The sequence below is a fragment of the Anser brachyrhynchus genome, assembly GCF_964034855.1.
Source record: "Anser brachyrhynchus genome assembly, chromosome: 7".
Taxonomy (NCBI): domain Eukaryota; kingdom Metazoa; phylum Chordata; class Aves; order Anseriformes; family Anatidae; genus Anser; species Anser brachyrhynchus.
Genome location: NC_137701.1, coordinates 493,939 through 510,478, shown reverse-complemented (window position 1 = coordinate 510,478; position 16,540 = coordinate 493,939). Strand labels below are relative to the sequence as shown.

General features: G+C 42.4%; 1 protein-coding gene across 2 annotated transcripts; it reads left to right on the top strand.

Annotated features, from left to right (window-relative positions):
- Positions 1 to 2,183: 2,183 nt before the first annotated feature.
- Positions 2,184 to 13,879, top strand: LOC308198053 (nuclear pore complex protein Nup153-like). Of its 2 annotated transcripts, XM_080599599.1 has the most exons (7): positions 2,185 to 4,547; positions 6,672 to 6,920; positions 8,178 to 8,269; positions 8,352 to 8,474; positions 10,311 to 10,421; positions 10,559 to 10,597; positions 10,699 to 13,879. In XM_080599599.1, the coding sequence occupies exons 1-7, from the start codon at positions 4,352 to 4,354 to the stop codon at positions 10,777 to 10,779; spliced, it is 891 nt and encodes a 296-aa protein (XP_080455725.1). In that variant the 5' UTR covers positions 2,185 to 4,351; the 3' UTR covers positions 10,780 to 13,879. The 2 variants fall into 2 exon arrangements, with proteins under 2 accessions (XP_080455726.1, XP_080455725.1); XM_080599600.1 differs by lacking the exon at positions 8,352 to 8,474 and having other exon boundaries at positions 2,184 to 4,547.
- The last annotated feature ends 2,661 nt before the right edge of the window (positions 13,880 to 16,540 follow it).

Genomic DNA, 16,540 nt, shown 5'->3' with positions numbered 1-16,540 from the left:
CACGAATCCGGCCTAAAACACTGCTTGTGCGTTGGTTGTCGGCGTGGGGGCTGTTGGTTGTCGGTGCGGGGGTATCGGTTGTCGGTGCGGGGCTTTTCTGACGAGCGCTGTGGGCTCGGGGCGCCGTCCCACGCCCGGCGCGGTGCTGCGGCACACCAGCGGTCGGCGCCACGGCGCGGGGAGGCTCTGGAGGTGACTCCTAGCCCCGTGCTTACGGTGGCCGGGCCGGGGTTCATTATGGCGGCCGGGTCCTGAGGGCGGGAGCGGGAGGGCGGCGGGACCGGGACGGGACCGGGGCGGGGCGAGGAACGGGAGCGGCAGCGGGAGGGGGGGGCGCGCGTTCCCGTGAGGGGAGGGGGCGCGCGAGGGAGGGAGGGGGAGGGTGTGAGAAACACTCCGTAGCCAATAACTTGGGCTCAGGCGAGGAGCTCGGCGAAGCAGGAATTTATTCGCGATCGCAGTGGCGGGCGTCCCGTCCGTGCGAGGACTACCGCACACCAAATTTCCCTGGTGTATTGCCAAGCACTTCCCCGTGCAAGGGCTTACCATACACCACATTTCCCGAGACTCTTCCTTTCTCTCCCTTATCTCACGCTTCGTCCGTCTCCGGCCGCGCCCCTCGCGGAGCTGCGGAACCGCGGATCAGGACTCCACACTCGCTCCGTACAAAAGTACGTCTCAATCACACGGCACACAGAGTCTCACCCGACCCCCAAGGCAATACTTCCTATTTCTTACCTTGGTCTGTGCACAGAGTTACCGGATCAATTCTCAAAGCCGGAGTGCCTGCCTTCTTCCCTTCCCCACTCCTTCACGGATCCTGCCTCTTTCATCAGTCTCGGGCCCTCTGTCAGCTCTCCGCAGAACCGCCGCCGTCGATGCACAGGACCGCTGAAATCAGCGGGGCATGCCTTCCTGCTGCTGCGGCGGTGGGGCTCCCCAGTAGGCGACTGGCTCCCGGACGAGCCCCCAAATTGTGAGAAACACTCCGTAGCCAATAACTTGGGCTCAGGCGAGGAGCTCAGCGAAGCAGGAATTTATTCGCGATCGCAGTGGCGGGCGTCCCACGAGCAGGAGCGCCCCTGCTGGTTCCAAAACCCAGTTTATATACTTTTTGATGACGGGACCCTCCCCTGTTTCCCCACTGAGGGGGTGATCCAGGCTCACAATCTGTCTGATGCTTCCCAGACAATGCATGGCCTTCAGTTGCCGGCCTGTTAAATTTCGAATTTCTTTCGACTTTTTTACTGGTTGAAGCGGTAATGGTTCTTCACTTACCTGACTTGACTCAACACCGTGATTTTCCCCGAATTGTTCTACGGAGTCTGGTTGTCTGCATTTTACAAGGTCGCCTGCTAAGCGTTCTTATCGCTGCAAGCACACCTCGATACCCCATTCCTTACCTTTAAACAACGTAACTCTGCAAAAACAACATTTTTATTCCCACGAGGGGCAGGGCAGGCCCCGCGGCGCGTGGCGGCGGGGGGCGGGGGGGCCCCGTGACGGCACCGAACGCGGGGGGGGGGCGGTATGGCCTCGGGCGGCGCGACCGGTAGCGGCGCGACCGGCAGCGGCATGGCCGGCGGTGGCAGGGCCGGTGGCGGCGGGGCGCCGGGCGGCAGCCCAGGAGCCCGATCAGGAGGAGGAGGAGCAGGAGGAGGAGGAGGAGGAGGAGGAGGAGGAGGAGGAGCGGCCGGCGGCAAGGTGAAGAGGCGGCGCCACCGTTTGGGCGCCGCGAAGCCCCCCTGTGCCAGGAGCAAGCGGGTGAGGAGCGGCCCCCCCACAGCGGGCCCTTCCCCCTCAGCCCGCCAGTTACCCCCTTACTTACCCCCTTACCTTACCCGCCCCTTTATCCCCTTAGTTACCCCCTACCCACCTCCTTACCCCCTTAGTTACCCCCTCGACCGCTTAGTTACCCCCTTAGTTACCCCCTCAACGGCTTAGTTACCCCCTTAGTTACCCCCTCAACCGTTTAGTTACCCCCTTACTTACCCCCTTACCTTACCCGCCCCTTTATCCCCTTAGTTACCCCCTACCCACCTCCTTACCCCCTTAGTTACCCCCTCAACGGCTTAGTTACCCCCTTAGTTACCCCCTCAGCCCCTTCCTAACCCCCTCAGTTATCCCCTCAGCCCCTTACTTACCCCCTTACCCCTCTACCCAGCCCATTACCCCCCTCCTCCCCCTCCCCTTCACCCCCAGCCCGCTGCCCTCAGGACCCCCAGTGCCACCCCCAGGGCTTTCCCCGCTCCCTGCACCCCTCCTCAGCCCATCATCAATTCTCTGAACGTTACCTGCCAGGCTTTGCTTCTCGTTTGTGCTGTAGGGTACAGCAGGTTGACGGTGAAAGCGGTCCGTCAATTCGGGGTGTGAAAATCCCCGTGCTGGAGGGGGGACGCGCCGAGATCCCTCCCAGCAGCTCTTTGCTAAGAAATGTCAGGACGCCCAGGGAGATGCTCTGGAGATGCCCTCTGCACATGTTTGTTCAGCCAAAACCTCTCCGCTATTAAATGAGCAACGTAGCTGAGGGGATTGATTATCATATGCAAAACCAAGGGAGCGCTACGCATGGATAGCTGCTCAATTAGGTTTTTATCACTTGCAGAAATGCCAAGTCCCTTATACCATATATTGACAATCAATCTTGTCCATCTAAAGCTGGCCTGGAAGGGCAATGCAAACATTCCCCACGCTTACAGAGCAACCGTTGAAACCTCTGGCTTGAACAGTGCATTAATGTTGAAAGTGCCATAGCTTGCGTGTGCCGACACTGTGTAGCTAACTGATAAACCTTACACGTGGATTAAAAATAATCAGTGGAGATGGTTTTCTAACTTTTCCATTGTCTGTTATCTCTGCGTGTTTTCCAGTAGGTTTATTTAAAGAGTGTGCCAGAGCAAACACGTGCGTGGGGATATCTGGGGGATTCTGCACAGAGAATGGCTGCTGCACATCCAGCGCAGATCAAATTAACAGTAACTTATCGGGGAAGAATTTTAATGATTTGATAAATAGACAAACTGATAGATGTTACATGTGTGCATTTATTATAGCAGTTAGCTTTGTAACCAGACGAATCGTGCAAATGTTCATAACGTAAAAGGACGAGCTTTGAGCAGATAGCTTGCTTAGAGCATTTGTCAATTAATTTCAGTTTATTTTCAATATCATGTCCACTCTGCAGAAGGTTCTGTGGCTTAATGTTAATTGTCTCTCAGTGATGCAGTTGGGGAGGCACGAAAGCGACCGATGCGATTTTGTGAGGTTATACCTCTGGTTCTGATCCCTACCCCGCTGTTTTTCTCATCCTTCCCCCTACAACTTTAGTCGATAAGTCGATTCTTAGAAATACTTAAATAGATGTGTTTTGTGTGCTTGTGATCGTAATTACAGCCCACGAAACCCTCTGTCTCTTACCATTAAGCTCTGAAGGTGCCTGGGCACTGTAGACAGTATAGTTAGCAGCTTCAAAGTTCCTGGGAACTAGTCCTGGATCTAATTTACCTTTTTTTTTTCCCCCTGCCTGCAGGAGGGATGATTAGCAGGATGCCTAGCTCATGATTGTCAGCTTTCTGGATATTAATTTTTATTATTAATTTTTATTATTAATTATATTCATTTATATTAATGTATCTTTTATTTAACCGTAGTTCCTGGGGCTTTCGGTCAGGTGGGAATTCTCCGATCGTACCCGATGTATGCCGCAGAGTCAGTCTTCTACAAAATACAGCAACAGCTTTAGAAGGCTCTTGCAAGAGGAGGTGCTGGTGCTATAGCTATAGCTGTGTTTCTTGCAGGACATCTTCTGGGTTAGCCTGACTGTTGAGAGCAGAACTGTTTTTTGTGCGTATAGTCACTGCAATTCAGCATTACTAAAATTGAAAATATTTAGATTCACTGATTTTAATGGGTAGTATGGTCCTGACTGTCGCAGTAGATAATTGCTGAACTTCTGGTTTAGTTGGTTTTCACGGGAGGGTGCGAAGAGGAAGAGTCCTGGAACAAGTCTGTAGGTCAGGAGCTGTTCAGGCGTAGAGTTTCCTGATAGCCTTGCAGATTGACGACCTGCTGATGAATTTTGGCAGAGGTTTCAAAACTTTGAACCTTGCCAAGGTCACTTGGAAGTGCAGAAAGTGATAGGTAGTTGTAAATCAATCTTAGGTGAATTTTAGGTTTACCAGAAGTGTAGCGATCCTATGCCAGGGATCAACCTCGTCGTCATCTTCTGAATATTTGCTGTATAATATCTGTCTTCAAGGTCCGTGGAAGGTGGTATCCCAGCATATGCTGTTGACTGTGTTTCTGTAATTAAACAAGTGTTTTTTCTTTCAAGCAGGGAATAATTAGCAGAATGACAGAAACGGTGAAAAATATTGTACCGGCCTGGCTGCAGAAGTATTTCAATAAGCGTGAGGAGGAGTGTGTAGACAGAAATGAATCTGCAAACCAGGAGGAGACTCCGGTAAACTATCATCACGATTATTCAGATGAAGATACCATAATCGATGAGAGTTTCACGCCTGAACCAGCAGGAATTAGTAGACGAGGTATGTGAAAAATCATTTGGAATTCTGGCCATCTGTATTTATTCACAGATTTCTAGTTTTGAATCTGAATTTCAAAAGGAAATTGGAATGAGGGTTTTGACAGAATGAAAAAAACCCAAAAAAAGTCAAAACAACTGTTTGTGAAACCGTCTTAGCTTTAAACTGTATACACAGTTACGAAGCATACATCTTATGCTCTTGGAAGGCATCAGTTAACTTTAGGTACTCTATTAGCCAGGTGCTAAATGCTGAAAATAAGTCATTTGCAAGTGTGCTGGGTTGCATTTTCCATCTTTTAAAAGATATGGAATGAAAATCTGTCTAATTGCCTAAGGCAATTAAAAAAATTAATTTGTTTTGCAGTCTTCGAAACAAAAGACTAGATGCTAGAATGGCAGAGGAAAATTCCGTCTCGTGTCCCGACTTTGTTTGTTTTGTTTTGTTTTTTTTTTGTTTTGGGCTTTGATCAATTTAGTAAAGTTCCTCGTTAACTTGATGGTGAACTGGGGAACTTGTGCACGGATGTGGTTTATGAGATTATTATCCTTAAAATATTCAATAACTTTAAGGTCTACGCGGGGGGAGGGGGTGTCTTTGAGAAGGTATTTGGACCGTTGGCAACGAGGTTTGCAACTCCTTTACCTCATGAAAGATTAATTTGTCTTATATCCAGTGCCTCTCACTGTTCCTGTAGTCCTGTTGTATAAATTTGCATCTATTCTTATTTGAGTTTCTCTTAAATTAGCTGTTTTGGGGAAGTCAGCTTTTAATAAGTAAAGAAGTTTTGTCTGAGCGTGCGTAGGTAACCATAGATAATGTGGAAAGTCAGTTGCTTCTGTTGTTGGCAGAATCAAAAAATAAGGAGGAAATATCTTTGCCTCCAATCTCATCTAATTGTAAACAAGGAGATTGATGGCTTTCTGTGTAGCTGTAGCTTGGGAATGAGTTTGGAGAAAAGAATAGAGAAGGTCTTCGTGACTGAGGAACACATGTTGGCTTTCCTATGTAACTGCGTGAAAGGAGCTTTCAGTAAGAACAGCTGCACTGCAAGCTTGCTAACTCCAGGAGATCAGGAGCAGGTGGACACCCTGGAACCTTTTGCAGCTTATGTTGCTGTCCGTGGGTGTCGCTTACTATGCTTAAGAATAAGATTTTTTTTTTTAATTATTACTACATTTTGAAACCAATGTGTTTCTTCAGTTCTGAGGTATCAGTGTGCTGGAGCCTATATTGGGTGGCCTTCCGCCTGAAGAACTTTCTGTATCTCAAACGGTGCTGTCCTAAAAATCTGCTCATGGTTTGGAGAGCTAATTAGTGGTACTGCAGTGGTTATGAAGATTGAACTAACTAGTTTAAGCTTCAGTTCAAGTATCAAGAGGATAGTAGCTCAAAGTCATTTGAATTGCCCAGATTCCTGGGAGAGACAGTAGGCTTTCATCAGGCAAAATACCCATGAATAGTTCCATTCATTTAGCAAGATAGACTTCAAGGCCACCTATTCCAGGCCACTGGCATTGTTTGCAGACCCTTTGCTTCAAGAGGGAAAAATGCTCGTCTGGTTACTTGGGTCAACATCCTTGTCCCTTGGGTCAAAATCCCAATAGTTAATGGGTAGGAGATGATGTTTTGCCTCTAACGTGAGCTGATATGGAAGAACTTGGGAAAAAAGTACTGCAAACGTTCATTTTCATGTTGTGTATTCAGATTAATGTAACCTTTGTTCCAATATTATGGAAGCTGCAGTGTTATCTGTAATTTACCGTGTAATCTCAAATTTTGTAAAGCTTATTGCAAGCTGTACATGGGAGAAGGAGTATATATGTTTGATTTAGTGAACGGCCAAGTCAGCGTTAGAGCATTTGAGCACGGGGTCAGAATGTGGTGTTGTAAAACCTCATAGTTAACTACTTCTGGATGCAACATTAATACTGTGTATCGCAAGCAGTGTTGTTGTTGTAGCCAGACAGTTAGATGCAACCGTATCTGGGTGAGGAAGAAGTTAAATTTGGCTTCTCTCTTTTTGCGCTTAGAACTTGGCAATAGCATGGCTGTCGATAGGAAACAGGTTTTGGCTTCTGTGAGCTTGTCTATAGCAAAGCTAATTATCTCCCTGTTCTTGTCTAGAACCATCCACAAGTAGATCAGCACTGAACTTCCCAGTTGTGTTAACAAGGCCCTCTCTTCATCGGAGCCGTCTGAATTATACCATGCTGGATTCTCCTGTCCCACCTTGTCAGCCCTCGACATCTTCTGTATTTGGCATTGGCAGTCCTAGGCTGTCCTTGATAAAAGAAATAGAAGATTCTACCTCTCAACAAGACGATGATAACATCTCAACAACCAGTGATTCCTCCTCTAGAGCATCTGATGAAGGTGATTTTTGTGTTCTCTGTTTAATTGACTTTTTTTTTAATGTGAAGTACCTTGCGTTCTTTAATATTCCACATCACCTTAGTAAATAAAATAGGTGAATGTCAACTTTGGATGCGAGAATTAAATTGAATTTTTAGTGTTTTAGAAGTATATAATCCTATCACCTTTTTAATAGAAGCGTGCTTTGGAATACGTTTATGATACCCTGATGTTAGAAAGAGTCAATGCTGAAATATACACATTCAGCTAGGTTATATGTAAATTTTGAACTGGGACGGTAGGAAATCAGGCTGACTTGCCGTAGCTTGACAACTAGGCTGATTGTCTAGAAGGAAGAGTGACTCAGAATATCTAACAGACAGCTGGTTAAATGTGAATAAGTGCAGGTGACAAATAGGAACACGAGATGTTTTCCTGTGTTTCAGCAAGAGAAGATAAAGAAACTACTCTGACATAAGCTATAGGCTGTTTTTTGACCTTTCTTGGTAGAAGGCTTCAGCTGTCAATACTTTCATGTCTTTTGCCAAATTCATTGAGGAAAGCACACCATTTTAAAATAAAAAATAAGCATCGTGTCGATGTAGGTTGGTACGTAGGTCTTCTCGCTGAAAGGGCGAACAGCAGGTTTGCAGCTTTTTCTAGTCCCCCATATAGACAGGGACTGACGTGTGCTCAGCAGGTTTTCCAGAGAACTTTTGTACAGCTGAGTAGTAGAGTAGAGTTGCTGGGCTTTAGCAATATAACCTGAGTGCACTAGAACTTTCTGGTGTGTCTTCGTAAAACATACATGGGCAGAAGATCGTTAACTCTTAGAGCAGCCTTTGGGGAATCTTCCAGGTTTAAAACCTATGCGATTATGATCTGTGCTGGCCTCCAGCCTTTTACCAACACAGAAAAAAGCTTTGTCCGTACAAATGCACTGATGTTTATGCGGTCCTCTTTTATCTTAGCCTGAAGGAAAAAAATATCTGCATTGGAAGCACAGTATTAACTTGGTAAGATTGCTGAAAACTACTTGCAGCTCTGTGAACAGTTTTCAAGTTTGTAGGTGATACTTGGTTTTCAGTCTGTACGTGAAGTTGATCTATTTAAGGAAGCTGAAGTCATGCTTATTTTTCTGTATTGAAGAACTTGAATTAGTGTGATCTTTATTGTTAAAGTTCTGTACGTACGAGAGGCATTTACATCTAGCATACGTCATTTTGGCAGATGTTGCAGTTTTAAAAAATACTTCATCATCACTGCTCTTGCCCGCAGGAGCTGAAAGAACTCATTCCCTCTCGCAGCATTCTGCAGCTAGCTCTAAGAAACCCGCATTCGGTTTATCTGCTTTTGGAGGACTGTGTCCTGTAAGTACTGCACAGTATTTCTTTTAATCAGTTTGAATGTGTACCTGTTTTTCTATCCACCTATCGTACTGTGTTTCCGTAGGCACGTGGAAGCACATCTGTTTTTAAGCAAAACCAGCTTGGGTTTTCTCCATTTTACCCCGGAAAGACGACCTATGGTGGTGCAGCTGTAAGATCAAGGCAGCGAAGAACGGAACCTTACCGGGTATGACAAAAGTAGTGTAGTATTAGTAGTCAAATGTAGTAGTCAAACCTGGCTAATATTTATCTGTGGATCTTCTTTTCCAAGCATGCCTACATTCATGCTATGGATATGTTGTATAAACCTGCAGTCTTTGAAAATATCTAAAATCAACTTTGCTGATCCTTTGTTCTTCTGGTACACAGAGGCATGCAGGACTAAATGCAGTCTCAAGATAAGCAGTAACATGCTTTCTGTTTTGAACGATTCATATAGTTCTTGGAGAGAGTTATTTGCCCCCAAGTGTTCTTGGAAATAGCAAATAAAAACTGCTGACAACTCTGATTAGCTAGAGCTGAATCGAAAAGGAAAGTCAAGTCAGGTTTGGTAGGAATGTATTTAAATGAAAGTGACTTTTATCGATAAATCAAAAGGAATTTGAAGAAAATGAAAACGCGGGTTTGCTGGCTCTGTTCTGACAGTCCATTTGTGCAACGGAAAAAGGGCAGTACAAGTACCTCACTTACGGGAAACCTTGAAACCTTGTGGTGCAAAGCTGGGAACCCTCTTTGGTCGGCTATTTTTGTTTTTTACAATATTACTGCATTATGGTAAAAAGAGGAACCAAAATACTAGGCTTTTAAAGGAGAGAGTAGCTTGCTTCTTGCTGCTTGCTGTGAATGACAGCAAGGTACTAGAGAGTCCAGCGAAGGGCCACCAAGATGATCAAGGGACTGGGAGCACCTCTCCTCTGAGGAGAGGCAGGGACTGCTGGGCCTGTTTAGCATGGAGGAGAGGAGGTGCAGGGGGGATCTTATTGGTGTATATAAATACCTGAATGGATGGTGCAAAGAGCATAGAGAGCCATTGTGTTTTCAGCGGTGCCCAGTGCCAGGTCAAGAGGCAACAGGCACAAACTGAAACGTGAGGCTCTGTCTGAGCATCAGGAAATGCTTTTGCACTGTGCGGGTGATGGAGCCCTGGCACAGGTTGCCCGGAGAGGCTGTGGAGTCTCCCTCTTTGGAGGTCTTCAAGAGCTGACTTGACATGGTCCTGGGCAACCTGCTCGGGGTGGCCCTGCTTGAGCGGGGGGGTAGACCAGGCGATCTCTAGAGGTCACTTCCAACCTTAACCATTCTGTGGTTCTGTGAGTCTCACTTGTGTTTTTACATGCTGCGTGGTCTGCTTCCTGTCTTCACATCGTGTGATAAGCACAGTGTGGTTATATGAGGGGTTTAACCTGGGAAGAAAAAAAGTCACACCAAAGGAAGTTTTTGACTGATATTTGAAGTTGGGTGGTGCAAATAAACAGTTTACTTTTTCAGTGTAATGTTTAGATCTGTTACAGTTTAAATCAGATCTTTATCTTTTAAGACAAAGATTTGCAGCCAACTTTAATCTTGGGGGAAGGGAGGAAGCAAGAGAGAAGTAAAACTAGTTCCTGGTTATGATTGTATACACTGATTTTAAGATGGTACACTTAGACCATCGTGAAACTCTGAGGTCTGTGTTGTTACTGAAAATGCTTTCTGTACCACAAGCCTTTTCTTGAGTTCTGTTTCCCTGATTACTGCTTCGGAGGCCTTAGCAGTCCTAGCATCATCCGTCTTGACCTTTTACAAGTACGGAGTTCTTTTATTGCTCGTGCAACAAGCACGTGCAAGATGCACTGAGGCCCAAGGTAAACTTCATTAAACTCCGAATGTATTCTCTTCTTTATGGCTTAAACTCCCAGTGACTGCATTTTTCTCTGTCATCAGAATATATTGATTGTATCATCAGTGTAGCCTTGGGACGTAAAATACATGCCTCTTTAGCTCAGAATTGACCATTGTAACACTTAAAATGCTAATTTTTCAGGCACAAAGGAGAGCGAAAGCTAGACAAGAAACTGTGCGGTCCCGCGCTACGTTAAGTACCTCAGCACGGCGCATCTTGGAGGCAATGGAGAAGCTGTCAAGCCCTTTGTTGGTAAATAGCACTTCTTTTAATCTGTTTTTGCTTCATGTGTTTATAAAACTTAGTAAATGTGCCATCAAAGCATAAAGATAAAACTATTCTTCCTTACGTTGTGGCCGGTTTAATTTATTGCGCTGTTTTTTCAACAGGATGCTAAAAGAATGGCATCTGTTTTGCCGCTGTGTTGTGTAAGTTGACCATGAACCCCCACATTTTTGTTGCAGGGAACCCTCTCTCTCAGGAAAAAAAAAAATGCCCTCTAATATTTATGCTTTGTTTTATCCCTTAGCCTCCGGACATAGATAAACCGGATATTACTGACTTCCAGTTCAAACGAAGAAAGGTAAGAACCAATAATGTCTTAAGCTGAGGTAGATAACTTTTTCAATGCTTTATCACTATTAGAAAAATTTTCTCAAACCTCAGTGACAACATAGACATCAAATCAAGTTAATATTGGCATGTATCCACAATAGATGATGGGTTGTGAAGATTACTCAGGTTAAGAATTATGTTATCTTTGTAAGTTGAGAGCAACAACTCTAGAACACACCAAGTCGTTTTATCTTGTCCCCCAACTTGGGGTGAAGCTGCATATTAAAATTCCTGTTGAGGCAAGTTTTCTCTTGAAGAAATGATCACAAATAGAAAAATACTGATTGAGTGGTCATATAGACTTTGTACAGACTTCCGTGTTCATTCGGGCACAGAAAACTAGTTTTTGTGCTTTTTATCACCATTCAAAGTAAAGAGGAGGAAAATTGTTAATTTCCGACGCTATAAATCTTACGCTCCTAAATTCCTATTTGGAGGTAGCACAGAACTGGCGATAATGCTGTGGTAAAGCATGATTTCCTTTCATTTTCTTTAAAAAATGAAAACTAGTCATCTTTTTTTGATGACTTTAGTTAGGGGTATCATTAAACTGCAAAACTGTACCAGGCACAATAGCTCTTGGTGTATTAAATGCCTAACTGGGGGAATTAATATTTTTCATTTTTACCTTTAAAACCAGCGATGAACCATCGTTGGAGTCTGATAAATTTTCCATAAAATTAAATGGGCATCTCTTTCTGCGAAAACATCTGTGTTTCCAGTATCAGTCTGAGTGTACAAATGACCACTTGTTAAGTGTATGGGCTTCTTAGGCTGGAAATCAAAGTGGACAGTAATACTGGTTGCTTATTGCTTTTAACTCTTTCAATCTCTGTATTGTTTAGCCAGCACAATCTCCATTTGGTAAAGTTCTAAAATGAATGTAGCAGCAACTGCTTAGTTTTTAGGGGGGTAGAGGTTTTTTTTTTCTTTTTCTTTTTCGACGCTATAAATCTTAACGCTCCTAAATTCCTATTTGGAGGTAGCACAGAACTGGCGATAATGCTGTGGTAAAGCATGATTTCCTTTCATTTTCTTTAAAAAATGAAAACTAGTCATCTTTTTTTGATGACTTTAGTTAGGGGTATCATTAAACTGCAAAACTGTACCAGGCACAATAGCTCTTGGTGTATTAAATGCCTAACTGGGGGAATTAATATTTTTCATTTTTACCTTTAAAACCAGCGATGAACCATCGTTGGAGTCTGATAAATTTTCCATAAAATTAAATGGGCATCTCTTTCTGCGAAAACATCTGTGTTTCCAGTATCAGTCTGAGTGTACAAATGACCACTTGTTAAGTGTATGGGCTTCTTAGGCTGGAAATCAAAGTGGACAGTAATACTGGTTGCTTATTGCTTTTAACTCTTTCAATCTCTGTATTGTTTAGCCAGCACAATCTCCATTTGGTAAAGTTCTAAAATGAATGTAGCAGCAACTGCTTAGTTTTTAGGGGGGTAGAGGTTTTTTTTTTCTTTTTCTTTTTCGACGCTATAAATCTTAACGCTCCTAAATTCCTATTTGGAGGTAGCACAGAACTGGTGATAATGCTGTGGTAAAGCATGATTTCCTTTCATTTTCTTTAAAAAATGAAAACTAGTCATCTTTTTTTGATGACTTTAGTTAGGGGTATTCTTGGGCTTATTAAATTGCAAAACCCTTAAATGACCACTTGAAGATCAGGTGACTGAAGGAAATAACAAGATGTGCAAACTTTTCATCTTCTGTTCTAATGAGCAAAGGGACAGTGTCTCAAGAAGTTTCTGTGCTAATTCCTTGATTGGATGGATGTATAATTAAGTTTACAATCACTTCAGAGTTTACAAACATCTCAGATTTCCTGGACCATCTTTTCACCATCTGCCAAATTACAAGGGCATGGAGAAGTGAAGTATATCATAAATATTATCCAAATAACTAAAACCAAATCTGGTGTGAATTCTCAGTTATATTATAGCAATATACCTGTGATAAGGCATTAAGAAAGATCTGCCAGATTTGCAACAGAGAGCCTGAAATTGTCAGCCACTAAATGAATGTTGCACGCAGCTGTCAGTGGGTGAAAGGAGATAGATTGTCTATTCATAATACTAGAATTCATAATGGTGGCGGGAGAAGGGTAGCCCGCAATGAGAAGCAATTATTTGCTGAGGAGATGATCGTTTGTTTTCCTGCTAAAGTGAACATGCGGTTGACGGAACACTTGTGCACTCAGGCTAAACTTCTGCGGTGGGTAGCAGTGATGTGGTATTTTTCTTATTTCAAGGAACTGTACCAGGCAGAATAGCTCTTGGTGTATTGAATGCCTAACTGGGGGAATTAATATTTTTCTTTTTTACCTTTAAAACCAGCAATGAACCGTCGTTCACTCGAAGTAGATTTGTGAACTTACATAAAACATGTCTTATTCAAGGTTTCAAACTGAATGTAATATTTTTTAGAAAGATGTATTTTTGTATACTTTAGAGAGAGTGTGAATCCTATTACTAAGAGCTGGGAGATACTGTGAAATTAAAGCTGCAGCGTAAACAATTTCCTGTTGGTATTGATTTGAACAATAGCATGCTTCCTAAGACTGTATTTTCTGATCCTTAAGACCGCAGGCGGAGCCATCGGTAAATCTTGTAGCCTTTAGGGTTTGTTTTCTGTCTGACAGTTCAGTTAAGTCAGTTTTGCAGAACACGCAGTGGTCTGTGTTAAAAATTAACTCTGGTCTGTGAAAATGCTTTGAAAAGGGAAGTCAAACCCACTACTTGAAGTGCATCTAATGCACATGTAAAGCATTGGATCATATTTTAATGAATGAGATTATTGTAAGATTGACAAGTTGTTTTTTTTTTGAGTGTGTTCTATTGTTTGTGTAACTTTGAAGAGGGAAAATGTAGGGAATGTGAAGCCCAGAAGCCTGTATAATTAGTTGCTTAACACTTCGAATGTTAAATTAATGAATTAAGCTACTAAAAAAAAAAATCACAGTGTGGGCAGAGGAAAAGATAGGAGCATATTCTAGGAACATGGGTTATTTTAATTATGGTAGCATGAATTATTTTGTCTATGAAGCTAACTGCCAAATTTTGAAATGGAATTCAGTCAGACTTTGGCTACTTATATATAGCTTTATGGATTTTGTTACTGGTTTTCTGGTGATTTCCCTCTACAAGTTGAACGGTCTTCAGAATTTTCAAATTGTATTCACTGAGTGCCAAGACCGATGGGGGGAGGTTTATAGTTCTGTAATTTGTTTTCATCAATAAATATTGGAATTAATTTGGGTGGACGTAAGGATAAATTGATTGCTGTTTCCCTTTCAAAGCTGGAATCCCAGAATGCATTCCAGCCTCCACCTGTTAAGAGACTTGTGACACCAACAGTAAACCGTCAGCCGATGCGTTATACGCGGTATTCTGAACCATCACCGACTTCAACTACTCAGTCCAGCAAAATTTGCCAGAGAGGAGACACAAAGTACCAAGTGAGTACATTTTTGAGTCTTTATGTGCCTGTTTTTTTTTTCCAGTCTTGGAATGTTTCTCAAACCAATTGTTATCCTATCTTTGCAAAAAGTACTGATAGTATGTTTGAGGCGAGCTTTAAGGCAGTGGGAACCATTGTGAAATAGATTGAGCTTTTATGGATTTAATTCTGTTTTTGGAACACTCAGTGTCTTGTGGTTGTTTTCACGATGTCATGATGTGCTATTGAGTCATCCTGTTGTCAGTGAAAGAATATTAAAAGACAGAAATGTTTTCCTTTTATATTCTCATGTACACAAAGCTGTCACTGATGAAACATGCCCGTGTTCTGTGTAAACTATTCCAGGTGAGCTATGTGCTCCAAGTGAGAGTTCTGACAATGTGCTGAGTTATCGGTTTTGATTGCTTTGGAGTAGATGGAGTCTAATAAATTTTCCATAAAATTAAATGGGCATCTCTTTCTGCGAAAACATCTGTGTTTCCAGTATCAGTCTGAGTGTACAAATGACCACGTGTTAAGTGTATGGGCTTCTTAGGCTGGAAATCAAAGTGGTCAGTAATACTGGTTGCTTATTGCTTTTAACTCTTTCAATCTCTGTATTGTTTAGCCAGCACAATCTCCATTTGGTAAAGTTCTAAAATGAATGTAGCAGCAACTGCTTAGTTTTTAGGGGGGTAGAGTTTTTTTTTTTCTTGTTTGTTGATAAATGATAGAAAACAGAAAAGTATGTCCCTTTTACGGGGCTGGTAAACACAAGTTTTGATGAAAACTCTCCCCCCCACACACACAATTTTTGTCATTTTGTTTAAAATAATTACTTTCTTTGTTAGAGGATTTGACAAATTTGATTTAGTGTTCTATCAGTTTGTCCTCAATGCTGAGTGAAGCAGTGATGCTTACTTTAGCCCCAAAATTTAACTGAACTGTACCCACAATGCTGAATTACGGAACAACGTTAAGTAGGTGAGGTGTATTCAGTGCTATAAAATTAAAAATAAATAAATAAAATAAAAACCACAAAAAAACCACATGAAGTGGTTGTTGGTACTTTGTGTATGCTGTACATATTCAGCTAAGTCTTGAACTAAACTTAACTTGCAGGGGATGAGAGAGAAGACTTTGCCTGCAGAACAGCGAGCAGAACCATCTGAAAGGTATGACATCTATTAATTTAAAACTTACTTGAAGAAAGAAAGAAATCTCCTTTTTCAGTACAGTCTGCACCTGAAAGGTGGTGACAGTTCTCAGTAAAAGGAATGGGAAATCCAATGAAAATTTTGTATTTTGAGGGAGCTGCAAAGTCTGGATTGTGTTTGAAGATCAATATAACTTTGAGAAAATTGTTGTTTTTATGAAAGGAAGGAAGATGAGCAAGAATAAAAGTACTGATACACCGCTTTTTATCCCAAGTTTATCTTCTGAGTAGGATACGAAGATGGGAAACGAGGCACGTTATAATGCTGTATCCACAGAAAGGATCTTTGCTATTGGAGGCCTAATTTTTTCCTTCTACAGGAAATATGGCTCATTTTGTAGTTTAACTAAATCTGTAGCGTTACAAATTTTGCTTTGACAGATATTTCATGGTTTATAACTCAGTTTACTTATAACAAAATAATTTGTCCCTCCTAATGTTCCCTAGGGGAAAAGCTATTAGTTTTAGCTATTTAATTGCTTGCAGTTTGAAAGCTCTGTCCTAATGGGATGATTCTTTCTGAAGTATTCTTTAGAAGGTGAAGTAGGGGAAGTGAGTTACAGTTCAGGAGGATGTTTATTGATGTGTTTTTTTCTTTATTTTTTAAGCAAAAACATGGAGGAAGATTTATGATTTATTATTCATTTTTTTAATACTCCTTTCATGATGAAGTTAATTGTCTGCTTTGAGTTCACATGAAGACCATGTGTTCTTTAGGATCATTTGAGGCCAAATGCTAACTCATCTCTAAAATAAAAAAAATCCAGCAGAATTAATTGAATTTCTTCTTGAGGAGACTGCTTTGTGTTATACTGCTTTCTTGGTTTAGGTCAAATGAGTTATCCTCCAGATAATATTGATGGCTTTTCCTTCTGGGCAAATGGTGTTTTGGGTAATAATGCTTGAGTTAAGGGACTTTGCACTCTGTTTTTAGGGAGTCGCTCTTTTCAAAGAACAGTAGCAGGGAATTTTGTTGACTCTATGCTCATCTGCCAAGCAATTCTTATGTGACCATGGGCATTCTTTGGCTTGCAGAAAGAACTCAACACTTTGTTTTGGCATCTAAAAGTTGGACTTCACAACAACC